This window comes from Plectrocnemia conspersa, unplaced genomic scaffold (genome assembly GCF_051122295.1).
Source record: "Plectrocnemia conspersa isolate PC_06_02 unplaced genomic scaffold, ASM5112229v1 ptg000008l, whole genome shotgun sequence".
NCBI lineage: Eukaryota > Metazoa > Arthropoda > Insecta > Trichoptera > Polycentropodidae > Plectrocnemia > Plectrocnemia conspersa.
Window position 1 is genome coordinate 23217068 of NW_028277172.1, and position 22811 is coordinate 23239878.

General features: G+C 33.3%; 3 protein-coding genes across 5 annotated transcripts in view; 1 reads left to right on the forward strand and 2 right to left on the reverse strand.

Annotated features, from left to right (window-relative positions):
• The window catches only part of LOC148233490 (uncharacterized), a 63962-nt gene extending 56618 nt beyond the window's left edge, over positions 1 to 7344 (reverse strand). For all 3 annotated transcript variants that reach the window (XM_088189724.1, XM_088189723.1, XM_088189722.1), the window contains exon 1: positions 6841 to 7344. The gene's annotated coding sequence lies outside the window, so the exon portion shown is untranslated. The remainder of the gene's footprint in view (positions 1 to 6840) is intronic.
• Positions 7345 to 12130: 4786 nt separating this feature from the next.
• Positions 12131 to 13230, reverse strand: SkpA (S-phase kinase associated protein 1 SKP1-related A). The gene is made up of 2 exons (XM_088189725.1): positions 13100 to 13230; positions 12131 to 12962 (listed from the first exon to the last, which is right to left on the reverse strand). Exon 2 carries the CDS (start codon positions 12960 to 12962, stop codon positions 12474 to 12476), a length of 489 nt encoding a protein of 162 aa, XP_088045851.1. The 5' UTR covers positions 13100 to 13230; the 3' UTR covers positions 12131 to 12473.
• A 3104-nt stretch (positions 13231 to 16334) lies between these two features.
• Positions 16335 to 22210, forward strand: LOC148233492 (non-canonical pre-mRNAs endonuclease FASTKD5, mitochondrial). The gene is made up of 5 exons (XM_088189579.1): positions 16335 to 18058; positions 18554 to 18777; positions 18838 to 18935; positions 19026 to 19068; positions 21507 to 22210. The coding sequence occupies exons 1-4, from the start codon at positions 16423 to 16425 to the stop codon at positions 19063 to 19065; spliced, it is 1998 nt and encodes a 665-aa protein (XP_088045705.1). The 5' UTR covers positions 16335 to 16422; the 3' UTR covers positions 19066 to 19068; positions 21507 to 22210.
• Positions 22211 to 22811: the final 601 nt, after the last annotated feature.

The window sequence follows — 22811 nt, forward strand, 5'->3', positions numbered from 1 at the left end:
GCATAGAACACTTTCGTAACAGTTGCACAACCGCTCCGTTGCATGTCTAGGGTTAGTACTTTGATATTTTTTCTCCCACAAAAAAGGTTTTGAAATTCCAACAAATTGCCTTGATGACGTATAATTGATTCTTTGCCTACCTGTTGCGGTTGAAGATGCACAAGATAGACCCCGCACCTCAATTACACGATGCCCGCGATGCGGGTATGGTGGTCTAAGATAATGAGCTCGATACGTAACTGCAATTAGAAGGTAAACGACCGGTGAAAGGAAACGAGATACTGCCTAACCTAGGGTCTGACCCTAGACGCGTACCACTTTGGTAGACAAATATTTGATTTGAAATTAAAAAAAAAACTTTCTATTAGAAATCTCCCATGCGTCTTCTCGTGATTCAGACAGTCTGACAGATGGCAGATTCGCGGAATTTCACGCACTCTATTAATAGCGTCTATTGGGTTCGAGATTCGCATTAATCGCAATAACCACAGGTGTGCATGCTGAATGCGTGAATTATTTATTGAAGAAAGGTGCCAGCCGAGCGACAGTTTGAGAAATTATCAAGTCATATTGCAGACAGCGCGACGCCGCTACTAAAATTTCTCCCACGCATACTTATGTATGTAGATTATGTACCATATAAACAGGTTTGTAAGAATGTATGCTTTTGGCAATTACAAAGTTAAACTAGTGTGCTTATTTCTGCAACATAGTCCTTCCATCATATAAAGCAGGGTGATAATTTAGATGCCTATGCATTAGATCTACAATAGTTATTTTCCGACGAAATGTCATTTCAACTTGTGCTTATACTATACTACTTTTGGTGGGGCGGTAAACTAAATATAACAAAAAAAATCATGCTGTAACAAATTTTGATCGAACGAGATCCTTAACGATAAAGGAAGTCGTGGAGGTCCTTTTCCAGTTGCTAACGACCAACTAAAAGGATAGTTGAATATAAGAAGTTGTACAAATACAATGCATTAGTAATTCAACAATTATTGTATATTTATTTATTTATACAACTAGTAAAAACAGCTTGACAAATGGTTGCCAAACGAAATGAACAAAAATAAAAAAATCAATGTTATGATTTTTCTATTTGCGATCCATTTCTTGATCATATTCTAACATAAAGCGGTCTGCATAACGATTGTACAAACATGAAACCCGAAAGCTTATTCAGTTGGTATAAACTACTTCATTTCTTAAACAATAAAAAACTTAGTAATTGTCAATAAATATTAATTGCGACCAGTGACGTAGCTATGGTTGGGCGGAGGGGGCGGGCCGCCCCGGGCGGCACTTGCTTGGGGGTGGCATATTCGCGATGGGATCGTCTAGTGTGGTTCTTAACCCTGAATGCACTAAAACATATATAAATCCACGAATAATAAGATTTTCATAATAACCAATTTATTATTTTAAGAAATGCTGATTTTATGACCCTGCAAAAAAATGTATGGGGGGGGGGGACCGGCAATTTTAAGGATCGCCCTGGGCGGCACATACCCTAGCTACGCCACTGACTGCGACGTCTGGTCCATCGTAAAGGTTCAGTGCTTAAAAATTAAACTTGTGCTATGCTATATAGTATAATATGTTTAATTTTACTCATCAGACATCACTTGATTAAGCATTTCGACAACTTCTTAGTCTTTCACAAACAAACTGATGCCAAAAGTGCAGTTCAAGATATTATGAACTTCAGAACATAAATGTTCAAGCCATCAGAATAAATTATCTTTTAATTAATTAGCTTAAATGTGTCGATTTCAATAATGCTTATTTTGATTATTAGTTGTAAAAATATACTTGAATTTGAAGGGAGACATTGCATTAAGGCATTACAGTTTACATTAACTAGTTATGGTTTAACTCAGGAACTTAATTTTATGGGAGAAGGCAGATAGGGGCATTCCCCCCCCCCCACTTCTTGAAATTGACCAGAAAAATTCATGACATTTGAGGAAATAATATGAATTTTAATGAAATTGAAATATAGTTTAGCCAACTTTTACCACCCCCCCCCCCATATGGAAAAAACTAAGATGACCTCCCTGATTCAAAACAACACCTACAAATAAGTAGTGAGACAGCAGACTCTATAAATCAGTAACATATATTTTATTAATTTTTTTGTTTAAGCACATCAACATAAATTCAAAACACGCAACGTATAGTTTTTTTATTAGGTTTCCTGGCCACTCTAGCTATGCTAAGTACAACTTAGCTAAACGTTTTTTAATTATACCTTACGAAACTTATTCGGCAGGTTGGAGTATCTGCCCCCCCCCCTTCTTTAATTTAACCAGAAAAATGCATGTCATTTAATGAAATACTATGAATCATAATGAAATCAAAATATTAAAAAAACGACCACTGATTGGCCAACTTTTACCCCCCCCCCTCCCCACGGGAAAACTAAAATGACGTCTCTGATTCGAAACCAGAAATTATCGAGTTATACCTCAAATTAAATAAAAACAGATTTCGAATCTATCCCGAAAATATTTTTAAAACATGTCATTTCAGTGAAATCATATCGGAATACATTTTCACCGGTAGATATATATTTCTACCAGTGTAAATATAATTTATCTGGCAGGTGCTAATAATATTATATGATTTTAACTTTTTTAAAAATGTATTTACATGCGATGTATAAATGTTTATTTTTCTATAAAGTTATATTTTCACTTATGAAGTCCAAATACATTTTTACCAGTAGATATATACTAGCGAAAATATAATTTAACTTATAGGCGCTAGTGAAATTATACGCTACTCTAAAATATCAATGCAACTCAATTTGACAGTTGCGAAACGTTCATTTGCTACAAGAATTAACCAAACCCAACTTAACCTAATGAAATATCTAAAACTAGTCTAAAATGCAAACTAAACCAACTTATCTCTCAGGGGTAAATAAGCGGAAAAATAAATACAGACAAACGTTGCATCTCGCATATGGCTCCATAGCTTATATTAACGATAGCTATCCTCGCCGATATTAACACAAATTTCTGATATGAGATTACTGTGAAAAGTATACTCAAATCGACTTTTGGTCAATAGGAGGGCGCAAAAACAATTATCACTTCTCGGAAGTCAAAAATTCATGTCAAAAGCAATGAAATCGTGTCGGCCACGCTCGTTACCGAGCGTTTCCACTGCGACGGCGACGTTCAACTTAATATTCAACACGATTTGAATTGTACAATATGAACATTCAAATTCATATAGAAACAAAAATGCAAAAAAGGGACCGCACAAAATTATGATTGTTATTATAAACAGTAATTTAAAAACATTGCACTGGTAAATTAAAATAAAAATACGAGTTCAAAAATATTGCGCAAATCTGCAAAACTGCCCCACTGCGTAACATTTCTGAGATTGACAATGGTTTGGCCCTAACGGCTACGAAAGCGGCCAACAACCTTTGACTACATAAATATGTTTTAAATTTAAAGCGTATATTGTGCGAGTGAGTGGCAAGCAGCGAACGTTGGTGAGAACAGCAAAACCCCATAATTCTCTGCAACGAATCTACTTAAAAGGATTATATAAATTGATAGCAATATTTCCCTTACATAAATAATTGAAATGTTCTGACCAACACTCGCTCGCTACCGCTCGCTGTTGGTCGCCTTCATAGCCGTTACGGCTAAACCCAGCAGAGAAATCATAACCATTGATTTCTGAGCGTGGCGCTGACATTCCTAACAAGTACCTTTTTATTTATATTGGGTTTCAAAATAATCAGTAGTTAAATTTAAGACGGGCACCGTGGTAATAAACAAGTACCAAATAAAATCAGTGCATTTAAATACACTAATTCTCAAAACCAACATTTTTTATTTGTAAAAGTCTGTAAAAATATATTTTTTAACTAGAAATAAAACAAATAGAATAAAATAAATTATATGATTTTAATTTTGACCTAATGCGACTCATACCTTAAAAAGCAATGATATAATATTTTTACACATGTATCAATACATATTAAAACATGTGATAATTTTCTGTTTTCACACATCACGCCACGAATAAATGACCCGTCGGTCGTTCAAGTGCTAAGACAATTTTTTCACATGCTCCGAATTGTTTCATTATATATGTGCTCATAAACGTGGGCAAGCGTGACAGTGGCAGTGATAAAACCGACTTGTACCGGAAAAACTTTCTGAAAACACTCTTATAACTACATAACGGTAGATTCGAAAAAAAGAATATACATTCTATAGAAGACAATTGGTATCGATCCTTGTCTTTATTCAATAAAGATCCTCACTTTGGAACGGCTAATGAACGCTCACTCGGATACGCAATATTGTTTATTTACACCGACAAAAAAAACGAATCTTCTAATTTCAAGGGAAAGACATTTTAAATGTCGATATTTTAGAATTATATTTCAGTACATAAGCAAAAGCAAAAATATAAAAACTTATGTAAAAGTTTGGAGTGAGTTTAGAGCCAAGGCCTGAGATCAAGATAAGTTTCGAAGGAAATGGCGCAATACGAAATTATATTTGAGGAGACATTAATCTAGTTTTCTCTCCGACTTGGTGAAAAAACAGCAAACAAATCGTATTGAATCAAAACACAAATTATAGATTTGACGGTTATTTGAGTAACCGTCATATTTATTTAAACTTTTACTTTATATTTTCACTTATTCATTAAAAAATTAAAAATTATTTTATTTTTACTTTCAATATACAATACTGGTATCCCTTAGTCACTAAAAAGACTATATAAAGGGAATAAATATGTTTGTTTTTTATTACACCGGTTCTGACTGCTTTTCAAACTGCAATAAGCAGTAAAATTAAATCCACTTATATAAATCTTGAATGAAACTGACAAGTAATAAATTCGAAGGGAAAAGCAAATCACATGTCCGACTCCATTTACTTTTTTTCACCATTCACACCACTCGATTGTGACTACTCAAAGTGAAAGACACAATTTCATATCGGTTTTCTAACCAGACCAGAATAAAGGCGCATAAAAAAGGCAGTCCATATCGCTTTCGATATCTTTACTCGCGTGAATAACAGAAACGATCGAGATTATTTAGCAATAGAATTTTTTCTAAACACTTTCGTTGTCCAAAAAAATGTTGTGCGTCACCGGAATGATTTTTGTTATTACGTTACCGGATATGGATATGCGGTGGTGGTATAATGAATAAGCCTGGCTCACCGGAACTATAGGTAGATGAACAACATGCACCACCGGGCAGGTGTAGGGTTACTATAGAAATTCCGTTTCTGAATAATCTAAAAACAATTGATTAGAACTAGTTTAATCAATAGCAAACGGTAGAGCACCTTGTTTGATTCGTTGCCGTAACACCTGAGTCTCCCTAATGCTCGGAATGGAAGCCCTAAAATAAAAAAAAACAAGTAAAGGAAGGGTGCGGTATTGATCTAACAACTGTAGAACTGACCATATGTTTAAATGGTCAGTAACGTATAAAAAGCATGTTGTACATAAAAACTTTTTTTTTAAATAAAAACAGTTTATATAGTGCTAAGTGATAGTTGTATAATATAATATAAACTATCGTATAGGTCAAAAGTGATCGAATTCAACAAAAATATCAGCAGAACCATAATTATGAGCTAATATTGATTACACAAGCTATTCGGACCACGGTCAAAATTCTTCATCCTGCATAACGTCTGCTCAGTTGGTGGTCACAAACTAAGATCTAGGAAGCTCGATAGTTAAAGCAATAAAACATATGTTTAATTTGTGTCTTCCTCAATCTTCCAAACTAAAGATATCGATCTGGTGCTAATTCTTGATAATTAGCTAAGTCCAATGCAGGCGCGATATGCAAAACAAATGGCACAATTTCGGTACATCACGGTTGTAACGTCGGATAATGAAGTCACGGCTCGTGGTCTAGTGGTCTAGAGTGGGCAAACATACAGAATTGTTTTAATAATTTCGCACGGTGAAATCTAAAATTCGATGTTAGTGAAAAAATTGTCTATTTGTTATTACTTCATATGTACGTACTTTCTTCTTCATATGATGCCAATTTATTGTAGGTATACAATTTATTTTTTTATGCTAAATGTTTTGGGATCAAGTTTATGGCTAATTAATAGAATTGCCTGAATCGATTAGGTTATGTTGCTAAAAAATACTTCATTAATTATTATAGCAACTTTTCGGTTAGGTTCGCCATTTAAAATTTTTCAATTATCCTAATTATTATCTATTATAATCTTATCGTTTAATATCTATTTATAAATAAAAAATAGTAACATCCTTTTCCTCTAATTAAAATAATTAATTTACATAACATGTATCATGATATACTATTATGTTTATTAATCGTTATCATTTATTTAAAAAAAAATATTATTTACTATATATGTTGAGAAACCTTGGAATTTTGACAGTTGAATATCCGCCATTTTTAAATTATAATGACACAAGCTCAATAAATGGCGAAATGTTGCCATGCATAAAAATCGAAATAAACGATGATACATTAAAAAAAAACAATTTCATAATTCATTAATTAAAAAGTAGCAGTTGTGTTTATTATTATCTTTGTTGCGTCGCGAATTTCATCAATTTATTATAATAATAATAAAATTATATAAAGCGTCTGAAACTTTATACACATAACAATTCACATAGATAAACATCCGAGCAGCATTGATCTAATTATATTTTAATTCGTCTTGCAACCGAAAAATTGCCACACGCGGCATTGTTCATCAACAATGGCCGCTTATTAACAAACTTGTATACCAAAAATATTTTTTAAAAGAGGGGATTTCACCCAAAAGACGTTAAACTCACCCTCTTTAAGAAGAAGACAGGCCTCTTGTCCCTCACCATGGATGAAGATGTGTCCGAGTTGCAGCAACAACACACACACTGAAGACAATGTTGTTATGTGCAGTTTCACCACCGTCAATAAGCCACGGTTCTCACAAGCAGAAGTTCTCACAGGCCGAGTATGGGATGCGAATTGAGTCTTCTTTTTTCATCTCCCATCCGATCGACACCGGTTTCGCTCGTGAAAACACACAGATGGCCGCTCGATACTTGGCTGATATTCTTCACTATTTTAACAGTTAAAAACTAGAAACAGACGGAACGTTACGCGAATTTATCGATTCGCGATCGCGGGTCAGTAGGAAATGTGCGAAAAGCGCGCGATAACAATGTCACAAATCGGTGTTAAGAACTGTGCACCGTTTCTTTTATCAGTTGTTCGTTTATGTGTTACAGATTTTTTCTTGTTGCCAAAGAAACGATAAACAACACAACCGAGCCGAACGACGGACGGCGCAACACAACTCGCAGGTGGAACGAGTTGGGCACTCTTCGCCTAGTCAGTAGTCGTCAAACTTTTTAATAAAAAAACATACTTTTCTTATGAATGTGATATTTTTTCTTGAATGTGAAATTTTATCAAATCAAGATTTTAATTCATAAAAATTTCGAGATCATACATAATATGCATTACAAAAAATATTTTAATTGATCGTGGAATGCAATTGCTACAATTTACGACAGCAAGTCGACATGCTCAGACTTCATTGCTGACTTTTTAATGAAGCTCCCCTTCATCGCTTCCTGATTCGTGGAGATATGTGTAAGTCATCCCGATCTACAAAATGGGTGATAAATTATATATCGAAAACTTCAGACAAGTCGCCGTTCCTGTGGCGTTAGTGAACCAACAACACGGTTTTTGTCGGCACCGTTCCACGGTCACTGACCTCCCGTGTATTTTAAAGACGGTAGCAAAATCCTTCAATTTTAAAATCCAGGTTGATGTAGTCTATCAGGTTGTCCGATAAGTCTGCATTTTTTTACATTTTCAAAAATGCATAATTTTTTATAAATTAACGACAATTTCACTATTCTTTCGGTGTTTGTTAACAGTAGTCGTATCAAGGTTGCCATTTTGTAACGGGATATTTGTTGTTTCGATATTTTTAATCCTAAATCAACAACGGTAGTAAAGATAAAATAATCTCAGTCAAGCTATATTATGCTTTATGAGTTTAAACTCATCATAACATTCAATATCTTCAAAGAAAATGTTCCGACTCAGCAAAATTCGCAAGTATGTATTAACATTCAACATAAACATCAGCATAAACTTAGCAATAAAGCATTTAGTTCGACTTTGAATGATTAAACGTTATTTTTTGGTATTTTTAATTACCAATTGATAAAAAGAAATATTGAAAATACAGGTAATAACGATATTGACTATTTTTTTTTTAAATCTCTGTATTATTGTAATCCCTAGTTGTTAGTGAGGATATTAGGATCAAAGCAGGATCGATATATATTTCTACTAGCGAAAATACAGTTTAACTTATAGGCACTAGTGAAATTAAATGCTGCTCTAAAATATCTATGAAACTCAATTTGACAGTTGAGAAACATGCATTTGTTGTTCAAACCAAAACCTAATCTACCCGAATTAATCAGACCCAACTTGACCTAATGAAAGTTCTAAAATCAGTTATAGTTTTAAGCTTTTCAATTCAAGTCCAAAATACAAAGTAAACCAACTCATCTCTCAGGGGAAAATAAGCAGAAGAAGTACAAATGGGTGGCAATTACACACAGATTGACCTACTGTCCTATTATTTATTGACATATAGTTTAGTTACATATTGGAGTACGATGATAAGAAGGATCGACGGACATGGCGCTGCCCGTCGTAGTCTACCCGTCGAGATCCACTAAAAGAATGCGCTGCCCTCCGCCGCCATCACGTCAGTATTACCAGAATGCCGCCTAGTTTAGGTTATAATTAATAAAATAAATTAATAGGGCCCCATAGTATTTATTAATTCTTCAATATTGATATTGTCCCATCATATATAATATGCGTATAGTAGTGTTTCTTCAAATCTATAAAACATCTGTGGAATACACTATTTGGTAAATTGTTCAGCTATCGCGGCAATATTTACTTTATCTCATCTATGGTCTCAAAACACTGCTCTTTAAATGTTCTCTTTATCTGCAACAGGGAATGATCGGTAAATACAGTCGTTTTAACTAAAAAATAAGAATTATTAGTGTGAGCCGAGGTGTTATCATAGCGTAAAATTCAAAAGTTGTTTTTTAACAATTCTCGTAATTTTCTTCAGATTACTTCACCTGGTAGATCGAACATAGCATGCTTTTTTAGTCTTGAATCTTTGGAGTACTACAATTTAGATGATTGAACCTTTGCTTCAATGTTATAATCATACACTCATGATTCAAGTACAATATTTATTCAATTAATAATTAAAACTGAATCGTATTTGATATTCAGCAATATTGTGATTAATATGAATCAACTAGATTTTGAAACATGATCAGGCTGATAAACAAACTTAGCCTAGAAGTTAAGACAGGACAATTTTCCAGTATTGTTCTATAGAAATCTGATTAAAACTACAACGGCTATCATATTCACAAATACATTTATATTGCTGATATATATCTATTTTATTTTGTTAAACATATAAATTAAATCATATGAGTTGTTTTGTGGTCTGGTGATAGTCGAATAAATTACATAAAATTCTGCATTAGATAATATTTCCATCAAACTACATAAAAACAGCCTCGGTCGTCAAAGGGTTAAAAAAATAAAAGTTATCTTGAATTCTAGATAAATCTTCATATGCTATGACAAACTTTTCAGACTTCGGTTGTTACTACTATGGGCTACTCAAAATGCATTAACGGTCAACGTTTACAAACTCTGTTCTTTTTGTTGAAATTGGGTACATACATATATGTATCTAATATTAATATATTCAGAACCTATAAACAAGTTTCTTGCCTGCTTAAGTAATATTGACAAACATTGTTTTTTTTATTATTCAATTAATTTATCTATATTATTTTCATGAACGTATTGAATCTAAGGTAAAACCTACGTAAAATATTTAACCGAACTCATTGCGATACTTTTAGTGAAATTTGCACTAATTTGAAGTCAATCTACCACTCGATAAAGATTTTATATCACAAAATCTTTGCGTCTTTATCAAATAGAGCGCTTATTTATTTATTTAGTAGTAAACTTATAATCATGACTTACAATTTTTTTCAATGCATCATCATGGCCTTAATACATAATTGTTCAAACATTGCATATGTATCAGCTCATAATCAAACGTATACACACAATGCTTATATTTTATAAAAAAAAATATTGGCGCACATCTAAAAGATGCACCATCCTACATAAATTGTTCCAGCTCTACGTAACTATCGCTGAAAACATCATTGTTACTGGTAAGCTTGTAAATTACCTGGATGGTTTATGTTAGGTCAAGAATAAGGGACGCAATCTAGAGTATCCAAAGCTACAACAGATTGTCGACTCCACTCCTATGGAACTTTAAAAAGTGCTCGTTTGTATATTTTTCCTCTGAAACTTTTCTTACCTACCCATGGGTCGCGAAGGATTTTCTGTGGGTTCGCTATCCGAAACAGAAACTTAAAAAATATTGCTTTTAAAGTAATATTTATTTTTAATCAGTGTCTTTAAGTTTGAATAGCAGCATAATTTTTAATCTAATAACCGTATATACCATGCTATTATCTGAAGTATGGCTTTACCTAATTTACTAGCAATGGAATAGTGAAGCCACAATATGTTTTTGCAAGGTTGTTCTCAGTACAGTGTTCAAGAAAGCTTCAAAACTCTTGCGTCACTTGAAGAGGTAGCATTCAGAACATTCTAAAAAAGATTGGGAGTTCATCAAGAAAGCACAGCATTAGTTCAAGCATCATATGAAATAGCATTGGAAATTACCAAGTAAAAATCTCACAATTGGAGAAGCACTAATAAAACCCTGCATGTTTAAAATGGTGAAGTTAGTTCTTGGGAATACCAGTGAAGTAAAGATGCAGAATATATCTCTGTCCAATAATACTATTTAATATATTCATAGTCGTCAAAGAGCAGATTTTGAATGAAATCAAAGCTTCGCCATTGTTTTCTTTTCAAGTTATTGAATCAACAGACGTAAGCTTGTGTTTACAGTTGCTTGACTTTGTGAAATATATTAAAAAATTATGATGTAGTGAAAAATCTATTTTTTATGTGTTTTCTTTGCCCTATTAAAATAGTCACACAAAACGCCTCCTCATGATTTGATACCTTAATGCAAACTATGGAACTATGCATACTAAATCAATATCACTCCAGAGTCTTTGACGTAAGTATTTCTGATTAAACATTAAACTTCCACCTTAATTATGAGATCAGAAAATTGTAACAATGTGAAACTCAGCAATGCCGAAAGCTTGTCCATTGACTACTACCGTAGTGACTTCAGGTCCTTTCATAGACAGGGTTTTGCATTTGTATGCATATTCATAGCATATAATAATATTCTAAGATCTCAATGGTCGCATGTGTCATAAATAAAGACGAGGAAGGGTAGAGGAGTCAAATCAGATCAGTGTCGTACTCCAAAATCAGTGAAATACTCACTAACGAGTATCATAACTTACAACTGTTTGAGAAACCAAAGTAAATAATAAGGAGGACAATTTAAATGAGCAATAAATAAAAGAATTGTTCCATAAAACGACTTTTTGGTGCATTACATTAAAAGTGAACACTTTAAGAATAACTGCAAAGAATCCTTTCCCAAAGATTTACCTTTCATTTATAGTGCATTAATAATTAATTTTATGGAACAAAGTATTTATTTAAATGCACATATCTCAAAATAATTCCCTTTTAAATAACAGCCAATAATGAGGATCTGAGATTTGTTAGGATGATTTTCAATTTCAATTAGAAAGATTATACAATTCTAAAATGAATTTTTTAAAATATTTTAATTAAAGCAACTGGAATTTTTTTTATATATTTTATTCATGACTGACTGTTTAATAACTAGAAGAAAGTGTAGTTTATGAAGAACTTTTACATCAGTTTGTTTCTACACCAGTGGAAATAATACAGACAGGAGACGAACTCATATTTAAAATCATGGTGAGTCATTTCCGGGCCTTTGTCTTTTATGCTTACTAGATCGACTGGACTTTTGGAAAGTTTTGAAAGCTGTTTTTGTATAATTAATGTATTAAAAAGTCAACATTTTACCAGAATGTATTTAATGTAGTTATAGAACATTTTATACAAAGAATATTGTTAATTTTTATTAATATAATAGAGTTTAACTATAATATCAAACACAGAAATGTTATAATTTGTTTTAACGGAACAGATAGAAAATGAATCGTAACATAGCTCACCTCACTCGAATGTAATTGAAACTGAATTTTGTTCATTACTGTACAAATAGTTAATGAGATATTCATACCATAAAAAAATACTGCTAAAATAACATATACATAAATATTAACGTAGTACCATCTTAAACGTAAGATTTATTCGCGAAAGGTGCAAAATATAGAAGCTATCTCCGCATTCAGTCCGTTCATTTCTCTTCGCACCACTCATTCTCTTTACGCACTTGATCTTCCTCGGCGGCGGAGAAATCGTTTTTGATGTTGAACGTCTTCCTGATCTCCTCGGGCGTTTTGCCTTTGATCATGTTGGCTACGGTCTTGCACGTCACGTCCAGCAGGCCCTTGATGTCTAAATAGTTGGCGGCGAGAATCAGCTCGAACAGTGTACCTTGATCGACCTTGAGGAAGTCGGCGTCCCAAGATGAAATATCGTCAGTGCGCTTCTCTTTGTTCTCGTCGTCCTCTGGTAGCGGGGGGTCATCTTTATGATAGGTGGCCCACTGTATGACCTTTTTGAGGATGGCAGAGTTGACGTTGGGCAGCGGGACGACTTCTTCGTCTTCTTCGTCCATGCCGAGATCCTCCAGCATGGTCTTGATAGTCACCGAGCATCGGGCGATGTCGACGTCGACGTCGAAAACCTCACTGTCGGACGACTGCAGTTTGATATTCGGCATCTGTGGAAAAAGCAAAACGTCATTCTAGGACATTATCGACCGGTGGATCGACAACGAGGCGCAGCGCCGAAAAAGCGGCGCCAGATCCTATCGAAGATCTTCGGGGACGCGGACGGGGGATGAACCGCGACGCTAACCTTGATGAGACGAAAGCTGCCCGGGACAAAAGCGAGCTGGGGTGACTGCTAGCGACACGGCGCCGACAGAAATACTCGATTAAAAATAAACACATTCGGTAGTAACGTCGCTGATGTCGGCCATGTCGTGTAATTACAATAAACTGTATAATGTTATAAATAATACTTTTTTGTCCCATAATAAACTGCTTACAATATATTATGTTAATAAATATCGTGATAATTTAATATATGTACACTGTATTTTATTTATTTGCAATTTAAATAATATTTACCTCAATAACCCATTTTTTTTGCTCTTAAATGTTGAAAAATCTGGGTTTTATTGTATTTACATATCAATAATATTGAATGATAAAATATCAAGAAATAAGGGAGAATTGTTAAAAATTTTAATTATTTCTATAAAAAAAGAAGTACTAAAAACGCAAATAAAATAAAAAATAAAACTTTATAAATGGTAAATTTCAACTGAAATTTATTACCGTCAAAATCCGTAGACAAATAACTACAAACCAAAGTCTAAGGGTGTGCCGACGGAAAGAAACCCCGAAAAAAACCCTGGTTATTCCCCGAAAAAACGTTTTTCTCTTTGTATGAATAAACGGTGACGGAAAATTTTGAGATTAAAAAAAATATAAAAAACAAATTGAAACAATTTTAGATACAAACATTTCAACATTTGATTGAATGTAAACTGTTTCGCATAGTGGCAATACTGTTAACATCGTTTAAGTTGGGTGATCACAGAGTTTGGAACACGTGTTCATAATTATTATTATTCCGTATTATATATTTTGACGTAACAGTCAAACTATCAGCATTATTGGTTCAGTCCTTAAGCTATACGCATCGTGATCGCACAATTCTAAGTAAAAATTATTTCGATTTATTGGTTCGAGTATTACGGCCGGTCCCTGATTATTTGCATATGCTGTACACCATGTACAGCCTTGCCGCACATATTTAGAACGTGTGCGTATTTCTATCTCGTAACAGTAAATTCTATTTTCTATTTACTTTTCCAAAATGAATATTTTTTAATCCCAGATAAAATGAGTGTAAAAAGAAAAAGCTATTCCATCGATAAAATATAATAAATGGATTGTGAAGGAATCTTATGGCAAGAATCTTACGACTTTCTGCAGAGAGAAGATGTTGGATCTCCGAATGGTCAAAAAATGACAAAAATAATAAGATAACCTTTGTCATTAGGTGGACCAGTGAAATGTTAAGAAGTGCAAGTGTGGATCAGGTCGGCAACCGTTATTTCCAGAGCTGAAAAATATCTGGGAATGGTTTGCGGACAGGAGAGCAAATGCCTTTGCCAAAGCAAAGGCATTACGGTTAGATATATTCCTAGAATAATTAAAATCGTTAATAAACTGGCTGGATGGTATTCTTTAATGGTATGAACTTTCTTTTTAGAAAATCGGCAACACTATTCAACCTGGACTATTGTCCAAAATTTCTCAAAAATGTTCAAATTTTTCAAAAATGTTCAATAATAATGAAGTTATTAGACATGCACTTGCATTAAAATCTTTTGCTGATGGCTTCGACTTTTCAAAATACCAACTCTCATGATTACTGTTGATAAAACTGCAGTGTTTATGGGCCAAGGATGTCAAACGACGATTGACCACATTGTGCCTCGTAAATTTATATTCCTTCCACTGGTTACTCAAGTGCATATATTACCTGTATTTGGCCAATTCGTCTAGATGGCAAGAAAGCCTCGCCTGTAATTATCACTAAGAACAAGAAAGACAAGTTTGAACATTTTTGAGAAATTTATGTCGTCGAAACCGAAAAATGGTGCATATAAGGAAGTGATTGCTTTAATGCTGCCACTTCTTCGAGGTCACCAAAATGATTTGCTTATTTGGGATTCAGTCAGTACTCGTCGCGCTAAAGACATGAAGAATTTCTTTGCTGAAAAAATAATTGACAAAATAATGATTTTCGCAGGAATGACTGCCTATCTCTAGACTTTTAACTCTTGCAATAAATAAACCATTCAAGGGTCATTTACGCATGCAAATAAATAAATACATTTAAAATATAATTGAAAGGAATCAGCGTAAAAAAATTGGGAAACTAGGTCTACAAAAGGTCGTAAAGCGAGTAAAATATCATCATCTGAAAATAAGCCCCAATGTATATTTTGGAGCAAAAATTAAAAAAAGATCGAGTCTTATTTTTGGATAAATACGGTATATATGCGAATCGATACAAATAGTTTTTAAATAATATTAAAAAAAATCCGAGATGGATTTTTCATTTCTAATGTCCTTTGATTTTTTCAAAATCTGGTTACTTTATTTAGGAAGAGTTCCATTATCGATAATGTTTAATAATAATTGGTTACAACCAATTTTGATAATCGTCTTCATCGTACAGCTGCATAAATAATTTGGTCAAATTACTAAATTATATGCATTCAAATGATTATTAGTTAAAATATAATGCTGCGAATTTTTTATAATTTATCTGTTTAAAGGCTTATAAATGATTCAAGAGGTATATTCAAATGTTAAGTATATATTACAGTATTTAAGTTTACAGATTACGTTTCTCTATAATATTTTAATGATTTCCAAAATGTTAAAAGTACATCCGCTCGTTTATAAAAATAACTCATTCAGGAAATTTATTAAATTAAATCAGCTTTATGATGTCTTTATTTATTAATTTTGTATTATGGTAAGTAAAAATGCATAAATTTTTGTATTTAGTAAAATACACATATTTAAATTACTTACAAAAGATGCTTGCTTAATTTTTGTGAATTAAATTATTGTTAATTCGAGTAGGTAATAAAAAATGCGTTTATGCTCCTTAATTATGTTATATTTATATAATTTTACATTTTGGCCTTTTATTTAATAATAAACTTTGGCAACGGGTGGCAATAAGACACAGATTGAGCCGCTCCAGTAGTATTTTATTGATGATAAAGTTACATGTTTATTTACAATCGAATGAGGCGCGGGCCCGCACCAGCGTGTGAGCCCGTCAGAGTTGCCACGAAAAGAGTGTCCGTTACGCCAATGTTACTAAAGTGCCATTACGTTTTGGTCATAATGAAATCTAAATAATATAAATATGCCCTCTACAAAACAAATAATGTTATTAAAAAATAAACACATTTTTAATTAATCGAACTTAAAGTGTATTTTTATTTACTGATTTTTTAATTTATTTATTGAATGGTCACAATTCTGAGGGTTTTATATCAAAACCACTGTCAAAAACGAATGGTTTTAGGTTATAGAACCATGTTAATATATTTATAACTTTTTTGTATAAAACCACACATAATGTTTTCTATAAAATTTTATAACGTTAATGTAATTAGTGCTAAACGATTATTGACTATTTCCAATATATTAGTTAAAGAAAATCTGTTTAAATTTTCTAAAAACGTCAGAAATATATCAACTTCGAGTGTTGTGCATTATAAATTATATAAAGGAACGGAGAGTACATATTTCCGTGACTATATGAAAACTAATGGAAAATTTAATCTTTATTGTAATACGGAACCGGTAACTCAGATAACCGACGAGGAATATAATGGTATTTTAAAAGAAAATTGGAAGGGCAAGACTTCAGAAGAGTTACACACAGCTTTTGTTAAATTGTCTGACTATGCGTTCAAGAATAATATTCCAATTACGCTGAAGGAATTTGACGACTTTATTGATAATCTTACTGATACAATGGAGAAGATGGATGATGATAAACTGAGATCGATCAGTGGCAATCTTCTTAAGTGGCCAGATGCGCCCTCCGTGTTCACCAGAAATTTGGTGGAAATTTGGGCTGCTTTAGATGATATCTTAGTCAGAAGGATGAGTATTTATGAACCTGATACAATACTTTTGCACGCTGATTGCTTTTTTTTATTGAGTTTGTCTAGAAAGTCTGATTACATGTCCAAAACTATTTTCAAGATGGGTAGAAATTTGAGAAATTTGTCAACACTGCAGTTCATTCAGACTATGTTCTATATAAGCAGCACAAGAATGAAACCGCATCATATAATTGAATTTGAAACCAAATGGATTGAACTATTAGATAATATGAATATGATCGAAACTGCAATCGTTTGTGCTGGATTTTTTAAAAGTAAATCCATAGTAAAAAACAAAGAGTTTATAAATCGATTGATGGATAAATTAGCTAAGGAATTGTCAAATGTGGACGATCTAACTACTAATTGTGTATTAAAATGTTTACGAAGTAGTGCTAGTTATGCTAATATTTCTACAATGGAAAAACTGTTAGATCAATTTGTTCCACAAATACCTAGATTTAACTTAATAGCTACCGTTCAGATTGCTACTTTGCCTGTAACGGTGAATCTGTACCATTCAGAATCGCTCAAGATAATAAAAGAAAAGTTCATGAGTAATCCGTCTGAAGCGAGAATAAAAGATCTCGAGCGTTTGACTTTAGCGTTCACTGAGTTGGAGTATATAGACAAGGCTCTATACGATTGCATCTTGGAGCAACTGAAAACACCGGAACGTAGAATAGATATCGAATTGCATCCCAGATCTTATGCTATATGCTTATCGTATTTGCTTAGAGTGGGCGTGTTTTCTGAAGATATGATAAGCGAGGTTCTCGATCCGACGTTCGTCGAGAAAAATTACAGAAATGTCTACAGAGGGTATATAGATTTGAAGAATCCGTTGGGAAAGGAATTGCTGTCGCTGGACTGCGCCGTCGACATTGAACTGCCTAATTATACAGGAAATCGTCTATTGTCTAAAGCTCGGCAAAGTATCTCTAACTTTTTTTCGGAATATTTGCCAGATAATACAGGCAAATATCATTTAAGCATTATGGATAAAAATTACTTGGGTGTAAATCTAGGATTAGAGAAATATTTTGGAGGACCCAACTACGTGAAGGGATTCAATATTTTACCTAATTACGAGAAAGGAGGTGTGTTTTGTTAATTTTAAAAATTTAAGAAAATACAATAGTTTTCGGTCTAATCATATTTAAACTCACTTAATTGATGTAGGCATAAAAGCATTTTCACAACTAACATTTTAAATATTCTATTACACTAATTAGTTATTTTAGAAAATATTATTACATGTTAAATAAAAATCTGGGTTCGAATCCCATATAAACTAGTATTTTAAAACTTCTGTTGCATTTGGGAGATCGTAATTAATTATTATATAATTATATTTCCAATTAATCATCGCAGATTAAGTTTTCCTAAGTCTTACTGATAAATAATTAAAAAAAAAACGAGCTCCGCCTCACTACCTACGTGTAGGCGTTGATTATGTTTATCCAGTTAAAACGCATTGGGCTAATGCCAGTCACGTTACAATTTAATATTATTTTTATTTCTAAAACTCTTGAAACAAATAAATAAGAAGAACGACAGGACCACTAATATTAATCATATATTCAATTTTGCAGTTTATATTGTTTCAATTGACAACAAAAATAACCCAGTGGATCTAACAAGCTACTCCGAAAGCTTGATATTTGGTTCAATAATAAGAGCCCCTAAAGATTCGAATAAATGGTACGCTTTCGTTTTAAATGGTCACTATAGTTACTTGGTACATACGGAAACATTAACTGCGGCTGTAAAGATGAAAATGAGGCAGTTGAAGAAGATTGGTTATACACCTATTCCGGTACATTTGAACAATTTGTGATTCAAAAAGACAAACATAAATGTGTACTTATTTTTTCAGGTGAACATGATGAAGTGGAAGTCTTTGGAAGAGAAGCAAAAAATGCGTTTTATTCGAAATAGTTTACACGACAGAGAAATAGCTGAAGTAGAAAAAATGTATGAAATATGTAGTCAATAAATATAATACAGTATCTATTGTATATAATAGTAATGGTTGTTTTATTTTGATTGAATACAATTTTATAGATCGAGATCTGCCCTTGAACTTGGAGAAAGTTTTAAATGAAAGGTCAGTTCACTAATTTAATGCTATTCAAATAAACATTATTTATAGTTATATGCTTTGAATATGTATATATAAAGTTGAATTTACGGTAAGCGCTCAACTTAGGTGAATAATTTATTCTGAACATGACTAATACATAAAAGACCTGGGTTCAAATCCTATATAAATCAGTGAAAAAAAAAGTATTTTTTATTTCTGCTGAGACCAGAATTTGTGCTTATCGTATAATTAAAATTCTAATCGAACATCACAAATTGTTTTCTTAGCTTAAATAACAGGCCTGCAAAAACAACTTGTTAAAAATTGTTTTGGTTTTTTTAGCTGATTTTTAGTGCTGATTCTAAAAATGATCATGTAAGGTTATTTCATAAAAAAGTAATAAAATATTAAATAATGACAAAATGGGATTTTAAGATATGTGTGTTTTAATGTTAATATATACAAGAAATACACAAATATGAAAACTAAAATCATTAAGAAAGTTTCAAATATATACAAAAAAATTACAAGTCTTTATAGCAACATTTTCTCTTTCCCTCAAAACTTCGTTTTCCGCTTTTCCTTTGTAAACATGTTTAGGGTCATCTCTTTTCAACAAACTTATGATCGTGTTCATATTCCATCTTCCTAGGTATTGTATATCCATTATCTTTATGTCCTGGTGAAATCTTTCATCAAATTTTTAGGAAAGAAGTCCAGATGTGAATGGAGGAAAGGTACTTTTAAACTCATTTTACAGCGCAAAATCTTGAATTTTTCAACATATCTTCAACAATATACTTGTAGTTTGACTCTTTTTTAATTTCCATGAAAGCTGGTTACAACAAATTTAAATGCTTTCCGCGGCTCTTTTTCACTTTATTTCAATTTTGCTTAGAATTTTTATCCTTAGTAAATTTTTTGATGTCGGGTCTAACAAAAATGCCTTCCTTCAATTTTTCCTCTAAAAAACTAGGGAGTTGATCACAGAAATACGGAAAACATTCTCCTTCTTTTGGCAAAGCTTTGACAAATTGTTTCATCAGGCACTTAATGTGAAGTGGTGGAAGTAGAAAACTTTTCTCAGATCAATTAGGCATTTCCTCTCAATGTTTTTGATTCCCGGCTGTAATGTATTTCTGATTAGCCATACTTTCTTGATAAAATGCTGATCTCTGGCACAGCTGTCCCATTCACACAGAAAACATTGAAATTAAGCGTAATCACTATGCTGACCAAGTATCATCGATATTACTATTAAGTCGCCACAACTTTGCTAAGAATCATCTCAAGATTTTCGTAGCATTCATTCAAATTAATTGAATGTCTCATACATACTTACTGCCGTTATGTAAGAGTACTGCTTTCAGACGAATCAATAAAAAGCCTCCAATCGTCGGGTTTGTATTAAACATTGAAAGCAACTATGAGTCTGGGAAAATTTTTCAAAAAACAAGATCACCTTCTTGAGAAAAAAGGAATAAACTCTTTTTCTCTACTTCGAAACCAATAAAAGGACGTAGCAGGTGCCAATAATTTTTTTTCAATCTAGAATCTGAAAGCTCTGCAGGTTCCTAAGGAAGATCCAAGTCTCTGACTAAATCATTTAACTCAGACTGGGTTAAAGGTTTTGGAGCATATGAATCACTTCTATCATCATCGCTGTATGTTTAGGGCAGTGTCTCAATATCACCTAAAATATTCTCTAGTATATCTGAAAGGGAAGGAACAGGCATTCCAGGTCCACGTGGGAATTTTAAGATAAGAAATCTCTTTTTTGTTCTTCAGATTAAAACCTTGCATATTACTAGAGCAAAAATAACAGTCATTAATAAGATTTTTTGACTCCCTCTAAGCCATTGATATACCAAAGCGAAAATATTGCTTTTCATCATTAAACCACTGCCTCAGTTCTTACACGGAAATCGAACAAACTTTATGGGGGACTCAAGGCTTGGCCTGATCCTCGAATTTCATGCCAAAATAAGCAAAGTACACTTTTTTCACAAAATTTGAAATGTTCCATTGATTTTTTTACAGTATGATTGCCACAAATATAGAAAAAACAATCCGGTGTGTTAACACATCCTCGGGAAGGCATTGTCGTCTAAAAAAAAAGCACAGGCACTCTTAAGTGACACTGTATAACTAAAAAGTAGTTTCCAAAGTTCAGACCACTATGACATGTGTACTGCACGGAGTCTAGATACAGACTGTAGGTGGATGAAGGGACCGGAGAGACACTGAGATGAAAGGGGACAGACAGGCGGCAACATTCTAGTGAACTGATTTTCACTAGTTTTATTGATGTAATTATAATAGTTTCAACTAGTTTGGGAGAAAATGCTTTTGATTCTGATTTGTAATATTTTTTCATGTCCTTTTCATTCTACTAAATATCAAAATGAGAAGTATGATTTGTGAAGAAACTACGTAATCGATTTTTTTCATTATTTTTTCAGTAATCAGCATCTATATTGTAGCGACCACACACAGATGACCACATTTGAAAAGGTCACTGCCTCAAACCCTTAAACTCTCGTTAATTACTGTGACCAAAAACGAAGATTTATTAACAATGGAGACAAATAACATAATGGCGTAAAAGGATTTGAGGACCGCACAACACGAGTGCACAGTAACTATTCTCCATCGTTGAGAGAATCCTTTTGAGGCGAAACGGTCACGGATATCATAAATCACCACATCCGTGACCGTTTTCGAAAAATGCAATACGATCTTGGACGAGCGAACGTCGCTTTCTAAAGGCGTAGACGTATTTCGCTGTTCTATGAAGCGACTGGAGGGATTGGTTGGAAGATCCCTACACATATGCGATTGGCCAGCTAGTCTTTAGCCCCTAAAGGATATAAGCCTGGACTCCGATGAAGACGAGACGGTCAGAGAGGAAGACAGCCAGAGACAGACGTCGGAGAGTGAGTCATCAGCAACCACTCAAAGACAGACGCAGAGAGACGACCTGGAACTCCCGAACGACCAGCCTCAAGAAGAACTACCTCCTGACACTTGCTGCAGGCAGTCACAAGAACCCTGAGGATCATTCACGGGCATCATCACCTATGTCACCTTCACTACTGCTTGGAGGAAATGTCTTACCAATAATCGTCCGTCGCATTCATGTAAATATATCAATAGTCTTACTAGATTCACACGTCTTATTGGCCGCGAGGTCAATCACCCCTAGGGTCATAACCCCAAAATATAAATCACTATTTACATTCACGACAACTTTTACAAAATCGGATTAGGTTGTGCATAGTAGTATTTATTGATAGAATAGACTTCATTTTGATGTCTCACTACTTATTGAGTGAAAATGGCTTTAGCCAGGGCCAACCCAAGTATATTTAGCACTCCAAGCTGTAAAAAAAAGTTAATTGGGAAATTTTTGTTCGTTTAACTGCTAAACGAACAAAAATTTCTAAGATCTCTTTCGTTCTCCTCTTGAAACAACTACAAAGGCCACAGATATTTTGGAAAAGGTTTCATCTTTTTTTGAATCAGAAAATCTTTTGTGGACTAATGTATGTGGGTGCTGTACAGATGGAGCACCAGATATGTTAGGGAGAAAATCTGGATTTAAAGCTTGGGTTAAAGCACGAGCTCCAGAAGTGAAAAGCATTCATTGTATGATTCGATAATACACATCTGATCTACACTATGTGTTAATTTTAGAATTGCTCTTGAAATTTTCTTATAAATATTGATTCAATCTGTTTTGATGTAAAAATTTGAGTGACATTTGC